Source organism: Humulus lupulus, chromosome 1, assembly GCF_963169125.1.
Source record: "Humulus lupulus chromosome 1, drHumLupu1.1, whole genome shotgun sequence".
Taxonomy (NCBI): domain Eukaryota; kingdom Viridiplantae; phylum Streptophyta; class Magnoliopsida; order Rosales; family Cannabaceae; genus Humulus; species Humulus lupulus.
The window spans coordinates 17,521,958-17,537,403 of NC_084793.1; the positions used below are offsets into that span (position 1 = coordinate 17,521,958).

Consider the following 15,446-nt stretch of genomic DNA (forward strand, 5'->3'; position numbering starts at 1 on the left):
ACCCACTAGAGAATAAACTACAAAACGTTCAGCCACTAGAGAATTTTTGTTTTCTTTCCCTTTTCACAAGGAAACACCAAACAAATCAGGACATAGAATTGATAAGGTGCATTACTCCAACATGTATATTGAGTGTGGATAACGTTTGTACCCATTGAATAACTTGTAATAATTGTTCTGATACATTGAGAATGTAGTGTGCAAACTTATGACAAGTTTATATATATGCATGTATGTATAATTTTAAAAAGATGTAAGCAGTAAGCAGACTTGGGATACAACATACAAATATAGCATTCAATAGAGGTAATGATCCATGATGAAGTTAAAAAACCACACATGCATTATTTGTGAGTTATGAATATTAATTATCAATCTTCCATTAAATTTAGCACATTGTCAAGACATTTCATATCCTGGAAAATACAAGCACCAAATATCCTATTAAGAAAATACAACAAACTTCTTTTTGCACAAAGACAACAAACCTCATGAAGTGCAGGAGCATCATTAGTGCCATCTCCAGTTACAGCAACAACTTCTCCTCCCTTCCCTAATGCTTGGAAAAGCAAAAGCTTATCATTTGGGGAAGACCTTCCCATTACCTGTACGATTTCCTTACATTTAATCACAATTCATAATTGGTGTAATATTTTTCCAAATTTTCTTGTATTTATTAAATATCTTATTAGTAATACAAGTAGTTTTGTTTAAAATAAAAATCATAATTTGTCCAAGCAAGCAGAAGCATACAATTCATGTTGCAACAAGTTGATTAATAAGAAAAATTCAGTTGAAGATGCAAAACTACAAAGCTCGGATTTTCTTTATTTTGAAACCATACCGTTATTTTCTTGGCAATTTGTTCCCTCTCCCTTTCAGATAATGCACGGAAATCCTTTCCTTCAATGAGTGTAGGATGAGTAGCATCTTTTATCGAATCAAGTATCCCACACTCCAAAGCAATTGCCTTGGCTGTTTGAAGATTGTCTCCTGTAACCATGCGTACCTAGACAGTGACAAACATGCAATTCCCATTAAATTTTTTAATCAACTTACTAGGTACAGCAGTAAATACACTAGCAAACTTGACTCTCAAATCATATATTTGTGTACTAGCATTGGAAGAAATCTCTATAGTAATTTGCTTCCATGTCCACTATTCTTATTTAGATCAAGTAATCAATAAAAAGAAAATGACAATACATATATCATTAAAGTTGGGGAAGCTATTGTTGAGAATATGCAATAAACTACCTTAACACCGGCAGCCATGCATGTTTTCACTACATCACTGACACCATCACGACAAGGATCCTACATACAGACATGGTATTAGCTTACATACCAAAAGATAATATAATCATTAAAATTTGAAAGTTAGCATTGGAATCCAACCCAATATCTAGGAATTGTACGTTTTTATTATGAGATAAGATAAAACACAACCTTGACCAATTTGAAGATGGAGAAAAGGCTTGCATTTGATATTTACGTAAAGTTTGCATATATAACCCTGTGCTGCTTTCCTCACAAAACAAAATAATTAAATCCTAATTCACACACTCATAATGACCTGGTTACTGCTGCACTACCTTTTTGAGAAATGAACATTTTCAAACTCACAAAAAAGGGATGAACCCTTTCCACATACCACAAACAAGATAATCCTTTTCACATAAATTTAGAAAGAAGAAAGAAAAGGTGTGTTTGCAGTTGAATTAAAAAAATTGCTTTTGTGCATACTTTTATACCGACAATAGCAAGCAAGGTAAGTTCTTCTTCAGGTAAAGCCCAATGACTCAATTGTTCTTCCTCTGAAGGTACTTTGTCCAACTCGTAGGACCTGTATGCAATGGCAATACATCGCAGACTATTTGCAGCCATGTTATCAATAGCTGTCTTGAAAAACTCCTGCAATAATAACATAAAAAAAAATTGATCCAAATCGTTTGGAGACGAATTTGAGTATAAATTAATTTAATTTTCAATCAGGTAATTATCAAGGTGACAGCATTTTGTTTAATTTCCAATTTTGATTCTACAAAATATTTCAAAGTGATCTGATAAGTATAAGATATCAAATCAAAATATGCATTGAACTACCGAAAATGATATATCCATTATGAACTTTAATTTAAGGCAACATATGGCTTATTGGTATTCATAGATTCCATTGTTTCCCTTTCAATTTCACATCTCAATACATCCTTATTTCATTTAAAAGAAAATCACTATTCCTAACCTTTTCTTCATCAATGGACTGCACACAACCATTTGAATCAAGATACCCTGTACACGAGGCCAAGACTATCTCCGCTGCTCCCTTCCAATGTATATGCACTTTTGAGTCCGCCTACCATGAAAATAAAACATAATATTGTTAGTAATCTCAGGTGGTAAGATAAGCAGAAATAATTAGAAATTAAAAAATCTCATCTGCTATCTAAGAACGACAAGAACATTTATACCCCACAGCTCAAACTACATGACTCCAGAAATTTTATCATAGCATTCCTCCTATCTACCCCAACAGAGAGAAAAAAACTTACCCAACACTCATGGACGCCCCACGCCTTACAGTCGATTGAGCCAATGATGTTGAGTCCCTGGCTTGCGCCTGCATCCATGATGCCGAGCCCAGCCACATTGTCGCGCCGCTACCTACACCGCCACCCACGACCCCTCTGCGAGACTGAGCCACCCACGACCCCTCCACGAGACCGAACCACCCAAGACCCCCGAGCCCCAATCATATGCGACGTTTTCCCATGACCGGCCCCCAAGCCCCCCACCGTTTGCCCAATACCCACGATCGTTGGCCGTTGGCCCTTCATCGTTCGACGTTCGTGTTGTTCGCCGAGCGTGAGGGAAAGGGAGTTGAGAGAGTGAGTGTTGCGGCTGAGAAGTGAGAAAGATAGAGAGATAGGGTTTAGGGGAAAAGAAAAAAAACGTGGGTAGGTAGAATTTTTAGTTTTTATTTTAATTTTAAATACAAATTTATTATAAATATATTTTATTTATATTTTTTCCAACTATGTACACACGTGGCATGCCACATGTTATACAATGTGTACACATCATATTATTTACTCCATATAAGCTTCCAAATAAGCATTTATAATAATAAAATAATATACTGAAAATAAAAAATGGGGGAAAATTGAGCGGGAATGGTTAAAAAATTTCCCTCCATAATATACGTAGGTAAAGATCATTACCTACTGATATTAGTGGTAGGTAAAGCTATGTTCCAAAATATAATATAATGGACTAGCATTTACCTACTAATATTATCTACCAATAAATATTGGTAGGCAAAACATTACTTTCCCTACCAATATATATTGGTAGGTAAAATATTGGTAGGTAAATATCAGATTTCTTGTAGTGATCATCATTTCTCTTCTCCTTCCTTGGAATTTTTGAAGCAAGTTTGGGGATTCAAACTTGGAGATTGAAGCTTGAGGTCTTAGGCTAGTGTTCAGCCATTCAAGAGGATTCAACCTAAGCTTAAGGTAAAGTTTTAGTTCAATTTTATGGTTCCTTGCTCTGTTTTTGGGTTGGTTTTAAGATTTGGAGTTTTGATCATGGAAATGGGAATTTGATGAAGTTTTGATTGGTGTAAGGCTTAGGTTTTGATGGTTAGATGGTAGATAAGTTATGGTAATAGTTGGTGGCTTTGCTTTGTGATATTGGGAGTGTTTTAATAAGGTTGTGAAATGAGTTCAAAGGGGAAAAATAGAGGTTTTTGGCAGAGTTTCAGGTGGGGCCGCAGCTTTGTTCTAGAGTGTTGCGGCCCAAGCTTGCTGAAGAAGAAAGGAGGAGCTGCAGGGTCGCAGCATGGTGAAGGAGGGCCGCGACCTATGTTGGGGTTTGGAAGGTTGGCCGCTTCTGTTTGAGGAGGCGGGCCGCGGCATGGTGGTGTAGGGCTGCAACCCTTAGTGGAATTTTGGCCAAAATTGAGTTTTTGGCTTGGGGAATTAAACCTTAGGCCTCGGGATCGTTCCTATTACCTGGTTTAGTAGGATTCGATGTCCCAGAGGCTAGGTTTTGGTCCGGGAACCTTTTGTAATTCATTTTATTGATGGAATCCCATAATTGGTTATGACTAGGTGACCGTCAAGGAACTAAAAGGTTGATCATTCTCAAGGGTCGTTCTTTTACTAATTCTCGCTCGAACCAGAGGTAAGAAAATTGCACCCTATATGTGACATGCATGGTTATAATTGAGGCATGTTGAGTGTTTAAATGTGGACAGTGATTGCATATCAAATGCTTCAAAAATCTTGCTTACTTGTGAATGGCACTGACTTACTAGTCAGAATCGGCAATGGTGTCAGATCCGTCTGTGAAGCTGTGACTTATGAGTCAAGTTTGACAGCGGTACTGAGCACTGGTCGTATGTTACCGACCTATGAGTCAAGAGCGGCATAAGCGTCATGAACGCAGAGCTGATAAAGATTAGATCTAATCGACAACAACATTGAATGACTCATCATGAGCATTAATGTCGGACTGACCCCAAGTTCGATGAAAACTAAAAGCGCTTATCTAGTTCCATAACTAGTTACTCGAAGCCAGGGCTAGAAGGCCCAGGTGACCGTATCGTCACATGGCTAAGGGTACGGAACCCACATTAGTGACTCCATGGTCAGTCAGTTGGTTTACATTGGTGACTTGCTCATCAGTCACTTATCCTATTTAAGCTAGTGACTCGATCACTCATTTGTAAAGGGTACGGAACCCATATTAGTGACTTTTACAACTGTCACTCCTCTATTTAGGGCTATAAGTCCTGGATGATTATTATGATCATCATTTGATATTATATTCATGCAGTATTGAGTTTTCTTGCTGGGCTTTGGCTCATGGGTGCTATATGGTGTAGGTAAATGGACAGAAAAACTCACCCAGCCTTAAGTGGAGAACTTAGGTTGCGATGTGTACATATGCGGCTGCTTGACCACCACGGCGAAGGAGTTTCTCAAAGGGACTGGGGTTAACCCTATTTTTGACGCTTAGGTCGGCGGGTTGTAATTGTTACACTGTAATGACCATTTTGTATTATAAATAACTTGTAAACGTTTTTATGGGCCCATGAATAGTATTATGTTTTAAATAAAATATATCATTTCCTTTTGATTGGTTTTCACCTTAGCCTATTAACAACACCTAGATGCACGTTTATAACCAAAGAACTCGATTAACGAGTTAAGCACGGTTCAAAGCTAACAATAACGGTCTTGGAGTAAACAGGGCGTTACAGCGGTGATCAAACTCTCCTTGAGCTTCTGAAAATTGTCTTCACTCTTGTCCGATCAAACAAATTTCTGATTCTTGCATGTCAACTCTGTCAATGATGACGCAATCTTAGAGAACCCTTCCACAAAGCGTCTGTAATATCCCGCCAAACCCAAGAAACTCCTGATCTCTGAAGCATTCTTCGGTCTTGGCTAATCTCTGACCACTTCAATCTTCACTGGATCCACCTTAATACCATCTTTATTGACTATATGACCCAAGAAAGTCACCTGTGGTAACCAAAACTCGCATTTCTTGAACTTCGCATACAGTCTGTGCTCCCTCAACCTCTGTAATACCAATCTGAGGTGATGCTCGTGCTCTGTCTCCGTCCGAGAGTATATCAATATACGTCAATAAAGACGATCACAAACTGATCCAGGTATTCCTTGAACACTCTGTTCATTAAATCCATAACTGTTGTCGGGGAATTAGTCAATCTAAATGACATCACCAAAGACTCATATGCCCATACCTAGTGCGAAAAGCTGTCTTCGGTATATCTTCCTCCTTGATCCTCAGCTACTGATAACCAAATCGAAGACCTATCTTAGAGAATACCATTCTACCCTACAACTTGTCAAACAGATCATCAATCTTTGGCAAAGGATATATGTTCTTGATAGTCAACTTATTCATTTCTTTGGAATGATTGCACATCCTCAGAAAACCATATTTTTTCTTCACAAATAAAATCAATGCGCCCCATGGCGAGAAGCTGGGCCTGATAAAACCTAAGTCCAGTAACTCATGTAGTTGAACCTTCAGTTCCTTCAGCTCTACTGGAGCCATCCTGTAAGGTGCCCTAAACACTGGATCTGCCCCTAGCCCTAATTCAATTACAAACTCAATCTCCCTATGTGGAGATAATCCTGACAGGTCCTCTAGAAACACATCCAGAAACTCACAGACTAACCGAGTCTGTTCTGGTCCCACTAACACGACCTGAGTGGTATCCACCACACTAGCTAAGAACCCTATACATCCCCCCTGTAATAGGTCTCTAGCTCTAAATACTAATATCATAGGTATACGGGATCCATGCAAAGTGCCAACAAAAACAAAGGGTTCTTCACCCTCTGGCTTAAAGGTTACCATTTTCTTCTTACAGTCTATCTATGCCCCATACTTCTCTAACCAATCCATACAAAGAATTATATCAAAATCGGTCATCTCCAACTCCACCAAGTCAACTGATAACTCACTGCCATCCACAGTAACTGATAGTGACCTAATCCATCTCCTGGATACCACTAACTCCCTAGTAGGCAATATCGTACCAAACCCCACAGTATAAAAATCACAAGGTCTACACAACTCATCTATAATCCTACTAGCAACAAAAGAATGCGTAGCACCTGAATCAATAAAAACAGTATAAAAGGTTCCAGCTCTAAAAAGTTGACTTGTAACTACCGAGGAACTAGCCTCAGCACTATAATTATTTTATATTAAGTGAAATTAGTAACAAGTCAAAAGTTAATTATACTTAATTTATTTAAATTGTAATTATTATTTTTTCTTCTCACAATACTTTTAATTATAGACTGATAGTTAGATAAATATTTGAAATGAATAAAAAAATATAATATTTAAATATTGTCAAGAAAATATATTTTATTTATAAATTTGGATTAATTAAAAATAGAGTATAATTACATTTGACATTATATATACATAAATATTGTAAACATTAAAAGATATATAAATATTACTGTAAGATATAGAGATATTATTGAAAGTGAGAGCAAATATTTAAAATGAATGGAAATATAATATTTAAAGGAGAAATTACATTTTATATGGGATTTTTAATAGAGTGTGCAAAAATATGGCTTTTTTTCAAAAAAAAAAGTTAATCTATGGCTTTTTTTAATAATTTTCACTTTTATGAGTTTATTTTCCCATATATTTCTATAAAAGTTGGTTTATGCCATAGTTTTACTCTTAATCAAGTTTTATTAATTTGGAAGGGTATGTTTGTAATTTGATTATTATTTTTTTAGCTTATTTGTTTTTATTATATTGTTTTTATATTACGAATTTTATATTAAATTTTTCTTTGGTTGTTTTGCAATTTTTTTTGTAATATGAATTGTTTTTAAAATTAATTTTTATTTATTATAAACATGTTTTTTTTTATATTGTACGTTTTTTTTTTCAAATCCGTGAAGGTAACCAGTTACCCTCATGAATATACACACAAAGAACACAAGGGTAACCAGTTACCCATTCACGTTTTCATATTTTTATTAATTTTCTTTCCAAATTTTGGTATTCCTATAAGTGTTACAGTAAAAAGAAAATACTGAAAAAATTTATTTGAATTTTTTACATATAGTGAAAAAAACTATAAAAAAAATTACAATAATAAAAGATAATAAAGAAAAAAATAGTAAAATAATTATGTAATGTTAAAATATATGTGTGAAAAAATGAAAAAAAAAATTGAATGAGAAAAGAATAAGTACAAAAATGAAAAAAAATATATGAAAAAAAACAAAAGAAATGATGAATGAAAAAAAGTAGATGAATAAATACAAATGAAAAGAAGAAGAAGAAAAATAATGAAAAAAAGAAAAGAAAAAAATATGAATGAAAAAATTGGTAGAAAAAAAGTGAAAAAATGGAAGAAGAAAAAAAGCTCATATGTGTGAAAAAAGGAAAAAAAAAATAGAAGGAGAAAATAATAAATACAAAAATGAAGATAAAATATAATGAAAAAAAGAAAGAAAACTAAAAAAAATATGAGAAAAAAATAATACAAATGGAAGAAAAAAATAGATAAATGAATAAAAATGAAAAGAAGAGAATAATAATGGAAAAATTGAAAGAAAAAAAAGGATGAAGGAAAAAATTAGTAAAAAAAAAAGGAAAAAATAGAAGAAAAAAAATAATAACTAAAAATATAATAAAAAAATGAAGGAAAAAATTAAAAATTAAAAAATAAAATAAAATTATCTTCAAAATTAAAAAAAATATAACTATAATAAAAAAAATATAGTATTTTTATATTTTAGTTAGCTACTAATTGTGATTCCAATAATTTAACTTTTTCTTTAATAAATATTTCCATACAAATTAAAAATATATATATAATTCTCATATTTTTACACATTAATAATATAAAAATTATATTTTAAAAAAATTTCCAATATTTAAATGATATTATAATGGAAAAGTTAAAAGTTTTGACTATGAATTGTAAATGATAGTGTAAAACAATGGTTAGGAGTGCTCTGAACATACTTAGTTAAAAAATTAAATTGTAGTTTCAACAAGAGAGACAAAAAAGAAAAAAACGTGGCGAATTATGAGTGAGAGGCTATGCTGTCTGTGACTGGAAAAAGTGAGAAGAAACCAAAATGGATCGATAGGAGACAACTTTCGGAGGAAGGAGTTGCGTTTGTAAAATGGGGACGCGTGGTGGAGTACTTCTCGAACTCACTTCCCTCGCTTTCTGACTCATCACTCTTCCATCATCTCGCAACTCACGCCCTCCCCTGCTTTTAATGGTTTCTATCTTCCCAATTTCTTCTTCTTCTTCATAACTTTGAAACAATTCTGTCTGTGTTTACATCTCTATTATACGACATCGTTTTCTCCTTTTTTTGCTTCTTGGGTGTCAATCTTTGGGTTCAAATTGGTGCTTAATCTTCGACCCAAATAGAAAGGTACCATTTTTATTAATCTTGAGTGTTGCCGATATGACAAGTGATTGTTAATAATCTACTCTCACTGATGTTTACTTCGTTTCTTTGTGCTGTTTTGGGGAAAACCCACGTTTCTGTTTCATTCAATTTCGCTTGCTGTCATTCATCTGTGCCAGGAAATGCCCACATTTGATTGAAATTTGCGAGAGAAATTAGATTGTTGTTGTGTGATAGTTATTTTCTTACAAAGAATTCTGAGGATTTTTCTGAATCTTTCACCATGCAAAAAAGCTTAAACATACGCCTTTTTTTGCAGATTGATATTACAAAATGTTTAGTTCTCTTAATTTCTCTTTTGGGGTTTCACATGCCTAACTGTTTGCTTGCTTAGCTATTTGTCATGATATGTATACCTGCTTTGTTCATTTTATTGATAATCGTTTTGGTATCCTCTAATATGCTTTTGTATGGGCTTGAGCTTGCGTAGAATCAGTGGGGGTTATAAACTTAGGATGTCTTTACATTGTTAAAACTAATGGTTGATTCTCACTTTGAGAGCCTACCATTTTGTGTAATTGTCCTTGTAGGCCTGAGAAACAGGTTGTATACTTGCATTGTATGTTTTACTCTATTATTCCCCCATATATGTTATGGTTCAATTTATGATTTTACATGCAGAAGCAGAGAAGTGCATTGACTTGGCAAACTTCCTCTCCAACGATGGAGTACAATAGTGATGTATACGTTCATTTAGGAGAAGGCTCTTCTCCTAAACTAGAGAGAATTCAAAAGGTTTCAATGTTGCCTCTTGTGTTCTTGATCTTCTATGAGGTCTCAGGGGGTCCATTTGGAGTTGAAGACAGTGTGCAGGCTGCTGGTCCCCTCTTAGCCCTTCTTGGTTTTCTGGTTTTTGCACTCATATGGAGTGTTCCTGAGGCCTTAATAACTGCTGAAATGGCGACCATGTTTCCGGAAAATGGTGGATATGTTGTTTGGGTTTCATCAGCGTTGGGTCCTTATTGGGGCTTCCAGCAAGGTTGGATGAAATGGCTGAGTGGGGTCATTGACAATGCTCTATACCCCGTTTTATTCCTAGACTATCTAAAATCGGGAGTCCCCGAGTTGGAAACTGGATTATACAGAGTAATTGCCATATTGTGTTTGACTGCATTTTTCACTTATTTGAACTATAGGGGCTTGAGCTTAGTGGGCTGGGTTGCTATTTTACTTGGAATATTTTCTCTACTTCCTTTCATATTTATGGGACTTGTTGCAATTCCTAAGTTACAACCCTCAAGATGGCTTGTGGTGGATATGCAAAATGTGAACTGGGCATTGTACTTGAACGTTTTGTTCTGGAATCTCAATTACTGGGATTCAATTAGTACTCTGGCGGGGGAGGTAGAAACCCCGAGCAAAACGCTTCCAAGAGCTCTCTTTTATGCTCTTATTTTGGTTGTATCAGGATACATTTTTCCACTTCTGGTAGGAACAGGAGCTATCCCGGTGGATCGTGAACTCTGGTCTGATGGCTACTTCTCAGAAATTGCTAAAATACTAGGTGGTGTATGGTTAAGATTTTGGGTCCAAGCTGCATCTGCTTTGTCAAACATGGGGATGTTTGTAGCTGAGATGAGCAGTGATGCTTATCAGCTTCAGGGGATGGCATACCGTGGGATGCTTCCAGCATTCTTTGGCAAGAAGTCTCGGCATGGGACTCCTATTATAGGAATTTTATTTTCTGCATCTGGTGTGATTCTACTTTCATGGATGAGTTTTCAAGAGATTGTAGCAGCGGAGAACTATTTATACTGTTTTGGAATGATAATGGAGTTCATAGCATTTGTCAAGTTAAGGATGAAATATCCAGCTGCATCTCGGCCTTATAAGATCCCCGTCGGTACAACAGGTGCAATTATGCTTTGTATTCCCCCGACCCTACTGATTGTTGTGGTCTTAGCTCTTGCTTCTTTGAAGGTTATGGTATTAAGCATCTTTGCTGTGATAATTGGGCTGGTTATGTATCCTTGTCTCAAGTACACTGAGAAGAAGAGATGGTTAAGATTCTGTGTGGCCCCTGACCTTCCTGATATCGGATCAGTACTGCAATAACCGGCGGCGAAATCTGGTAAACCATTTTTAAGATTTTCTTTACCTCTGAGATTGGTTGCTATCTCATATACATGATCATCGTTATCTCCTTCTTGTAGATATCAGGAGAATCTTTTATGTAAAAAGCATGTGGACAAGAGTTGAGTCTTATTCAAGAGTGTTGTGGTGGTGAGAGAAAGTGAGCTGTGTAGATTAAGCAAATGGATAAGATGATATTATGCTAAAACACAATGATGGCAACTTCAAGAGATATCAACATAAGAAATGCTCTTACCATTGCCACGAAACGAAATAACGATGTAATGGTTTCCATGAGGAGCTCAGCTTAATGTTGTTACCGTTGAATGACTCTTGTTCAGGCTCCTCTAAAGGGAAACTGTGTAACTTTTTGGCTTTATTTTATACTATTCTGTTAAGTTGATGAGGCTGAAATGCTGGTAGACTTTGATCAAGCTTTTACATGTTAATGCCATGCCATTGTTGATTTCACCAACTGACTTATGAATAATGTTTTTCACTTTATTCTTTTTAAAGATACTCTTTGAAAAAAAAATTAAAAAAACGATGACACCTTTTTCTTTTGTCTCTTAATTGGAAAAATCAACTGTTTTTTAAACATTAATTGTTTCAACTTTCAGGGGAAAATGAACATCTAACTGCTCCTGATAAAACTTCAATTGCTGTAAAGATGTTGATGGTCGTATATTTGAAAAAACAAATCAACACTATAAACGTTTTTTTCCCCTTCTAGTTGTGGATATATATTGAAAAAATCCCAAAAAAAATTAGGTAGAGATGTATTGCTAGTTTCATAAAGGATTAATTATTGAAAATATATATTTTTTAATGTCATTTTCCAAAATAATATTTTTTAGTAATTTTTTTGTAGTAAACTTTCAGATAAGTGTTGCTTATATTTGAAAGGTATTAAGAGCATCTCCAACCCATTACCTTATTATGGTGTTGTACCAACACCAAAACTAAAGAATCTTAACACCATATTTTTTTTCTATTCCAACCACAATACTAAAAGTTACACAAAAAAATATATTATTTATTATTATATTATTATTTAATAATAAATTAAATTATATGTGTATTTATAATTTAAAAAACTCAAAATAAAATATAAACCCAAATAATACTCATATGTTTATATATATAAATATATTTATCTTAATAAAAAAAAAATGTCGTGTGAACAGTGCACGACATATATGTTGTGACACTGTTCATAAACGGGTAAGTGCGGGTATTTTTGGAGTTGGGTTGGGGCTGGATTTGTGCTCTCCACGGCATATATTGCCGTAATCCCGTGTGATTGCAGTTGGCCTAAGTGTGTTGAAGGCTTCGAGTATGTCTGACAAGTCACTTTGTAAGAAATTATGAAAAAATAAATAATGCACAAAGTGATTAAAAACTCATTTTACTAAGCGTTTCTATTTAAAAATTATTGAATAATTAATATTTTAGGTTATATACTATTTTACCTTTATATTTCATGTGTTTTCACCTTAGGAATTTTTCAAAAATATAGTTTTTATACCATTAATGTTCAAAAATATAAGAATTATACTTTCTTTGGGAAAATTTATTAAAAAAAAAATTAAATAATGAGAATCATAATTAGTAGCTAACTAAAATATGAAAATGTCATATTTTTATCATAGTTATGTTTTCTTTTATTTTGAAAGTAATTTTATTTTATTATTTTCAATTTTTTATTTTTTTTTTCATTTTTAATTATTTTTTCAGTTATTTTTTTTCATTACTGATTTTTCTTCCATTTTTTCATTTTTCTTTTTTTATTCTACCAATTTTTTCCTTTATCATTTTTTTTCTTTCCATTTTTCTATTATTATTTTTCTTCTTCTCCTTCTTATTATTATTTTCATTTTTATTCATTTATTTGTTTTTTTCTTTCATTTGTATTTTTTTTCTTCATATTTTTTCAGTTTTCTTTCCCCCTTTTTTTTTTCATTTTTTCCTTATATTTTTCTTCATTTTTGTATTTATTATTTTCTCCTTCTATTTTTTTTTTCTTTTTTCACACATTTGACCTTTTTTTTCTTTCTTTATGTCTTCTTCCATTTTTCTTTTTCTTTTTTTTTTTTCATTTTGTTCTACCAATTTTTTCATTCATATTTTTATTATTTCTACTTTTCCATTATTTTTCCTCTTCTTCTTTTTATTTTTATTCATTCAACTGTTTTTTTTCCTTCATCATTTTCTTTTGTTTTGTTTTTTTTTTTTCATATTTTTTTAGTTTTCTTTCTAATTTGTTTTCCTTCATTTTTCTTCATTTTTTGTATTTATTCTTTTCTCAATCCATTTTTTTCCCCTTTTTTTCACACATATTTTAACATTACATAATTATTTTACTATTTTTTTATTTATTCTTCTATTATTGTAATTTTTTTATTGTTTTTTCCACTATATGTAAAAAAATTCAACTCAATTTTTTCAGCATTTTATTTTTACTGTAACCTTTATAGGAACACCGAAATTTGGAAAGAAAACTAATAAAAATATGAAAACGTGAATGGGTAACCAGTTACCCTAATGGGAACATTCAAATCTAGAAAAAAAAAATTATATGAAAAAGATGGGAGAGAAGGGAAAAAGGGTGGATCTGATTTTTTTTCTTTCTATCTTCATATATGTGGTAACTATTTACCTTCACATTCTGATATGTGTATATTTATGGTTCTTTATGGTAACTGGTTACTCATGTTACTATAATCATAGTTACTTCTTCTTCCTTTTTTTAATGAAGTGTTCTCCCTCTTTTTCCTTCAAATTTGATGTTTGTTTTCATATTTAATATGAGTAACCCGTCACCCCTCTCATGGTAACTGGTTACCCCTCTTATGGCAGAAAGTTACTCCTTGCAAGATAACTGATTACCCCTCCTAATACATCTTATTTAACCTAGCTCTATAATTTTTTTTTACAAATCTGTCAAAGATCAATCAAGCAATTGTTTACCTTACCCAAAATTTGAAAAAAGAAACGTACAATCTAAAAAAAAAAGGAAAAAATGTTTATAATAAATAAAAAATAATTTTAAACACAATTCATATAACAAAAAAAATTGCAAAACAACCAAAGAAAAATTTAATATAAAATTAGTAATTGTTGACGCCATTTTTCGTCAACTTAAAATGTAGAGCACGTAAACAGTAAAAACTATGGCAAGAATAACACAGTAAAATAATGAGAGTTTTTTACGTGGTTCAGCAGTTAACTCTGCCTAGTCCACGAGTCTTTTTTATTAGAACTTAGGAAATTTCTGGAAATTCTTCAGGGATGAATTCTCCAGATCACAAAATTTCGGTCATTTACAAAGGTACATGACTTCTCTATTTATAGAGGAGATCTCATAATACAATCTCACACGTTTCAGGAAGTTATTCTGTTCATTAATAAACTTAATGACTTTAAAGTTTGTAACTCCTATATACAAGGAAACATCCCCTGAAGACCAGGGGCGCATAACCGACTAGTTAATATCCCTTTATTGTAGGGAAGTTACAACAATAAATATCTCTTGAATGCATGGACTGCGTCTCCTCAGGTGGCCTATTAAGCCGTTCGAGATCAGCAATCAACATCATGCCAGTCTGGGTCTCTGATTGAATTACGAGTTGTATTACTTTCCCAAGACCAGCTCGAAGTGGGTAAATACCACTGAGGCCACCTTACTCCGAGCTCGTACTCATGCCAAGCTCGATCCACTTGATCCGAGGCTGCCCAACAATGGATACACTTCGATGTTCCGTTTTCGAGCTTATATCGACTTCGAGGCTACCTATCTTCGAGGTTGCCACCTGCCTCGAGGAGTTGGCGTCTAGATTACGAACATGTATTTTAGCTATCGCGAGCTCACACCTGACGGATCCAGCTTTCGAGGTCACAATCTCAAGTCTCGAAATCTGGGTGTAACATTTTGCCCCCTCAAAAGTATTAGTTTGAATCCTATGAGAAGAAAACTTTTGAACTACTTTCTTCAGGAACCGCACCGTCACACATACTCGAGTATGGACACGCGTTAGTTGAGTATTGCCTATTCAAGGTACTTGAGTACCTTGTAAACCTGCCCACGATCGTTCACCTGCCACCTTTACAGTACCATCATATCACTTATCCCTGACCGTCGGATTTGGCACGGAATCTGGCCAATGGCTTAGATTGGGTCGACTTTCAACATCTCCATGGGCCTATAAATAAGCTTCCAGTCGTCTTCTTCATTTTTCCCTTACATTCGAAAATATTTTAGAGAGAAAATACCAGAGCCATTCTTGTCCGATTCTTGCATGTTCTCCAAGCCGAGAAGACAAAACACGGTTGGACTTTTTGAATCGGTGAGATCGTACT

The 15,446-nt window shown here is 33.9% G+C and overlaps 2 protein-coding genes across 4 annotated transcripts; one reads left to right on the plus strand and one right to left on the minus strand.

Moving 5' to 3' along the window:
• Positions 1-333: 333 nt before the first annotated feature.
• Positions 334-2,630, minus strand: LOC133789414 (calcium-transporting ATPase 9, plasma membrane-type-like). The gene is made up of 6 exons (XM_062227293.1): positions 2,553-2,630; positions 2,246-2,356; positions 1,747-1,914; positions 1,258-1,317; positions 845-1,009; positions 334-605 (listed from the first exon to the last, which is right to left on the minus strand). Exons 1-6 carry the CDS (start codon positions 2,628-2,630, stop codon positions 372-374), a joined length of 816 nt encoding a protein of 271 aa, XP_062083277.1. The 3' UTR covers positions 334-371.
• Positions 2,631-8,603: 5,973 nt separating this feature from the next.
• On the plus strand, positions 8,604-11,558 carry LOC133787645 (probable polyamine transporter At1g31830). 3 transcript variants are annotated; one of them, XM_062225562.1, is made up of 3 exons: positions 8,604-8,978; positions 9,636-11,085; positions 11,168-11,558. In XM_062225562.1, the coding sequence occupies exon 2, from the start codon at positions 9,678-9,680 to the stop codon at positions 11,067-11,069; it is 1,392 nt and encodes a 463-aa protein (XP_062081546.1). In that variant the 5' UTR covers positions 8,604-8,978; positions 9,636-9,677; the 3' UTR covers positions 11,070-11,085; positions 11,168-11,558. The 3 variants fall into 3 exon arrangements, with proteins under 3 accessions (XP_062081546.1, XP_062081545.1, XP_062081544.1); XM_062225561.1 differs by having other exon boundaries at positions 8,604-8,819; XM_062225560.1 differs by lacking the exon at positions 8,604-8,978 and having other exon boundaries at positions 9,001-11,085.
• The last annotated feature ends 3,888 nt before the right edge of the window (positions 11,559-15,446 follow it).

Excerpts from the sequence above, each read along its gene's own strand:
- LOC133789414 (XM_062227293.1), bottom strand. The coding sequence starts at position 2,630 with ATGGATGCAGGCGCAAGCCAGGGACTCAACATCATTGGCTCAATCGAC. Across the intron at positions 2,357-2,552 it reads GGGGCGTCCATGAGTGTTGG|GCGGACTCAAAAGTGCATAT; the intron begins GTAAGTTTTTTT and ends TTTTCATGGTAG. Across the intron at positions 1,318-1,746 it reads TTGCTATTGTCGGTATAAAA|GATCCTTGTCGTGATGGTGT; the intron begins GTATGCACAAAA and ends GTCTGTATGTAG.
- LOC133787645 (XM_062225560.1), top strand. The coding sequence starts at position 9,630 with ATGCAGAAGCAGAGAAGTGCATTGACTTGGCAAACTTCCTCTCCAACG.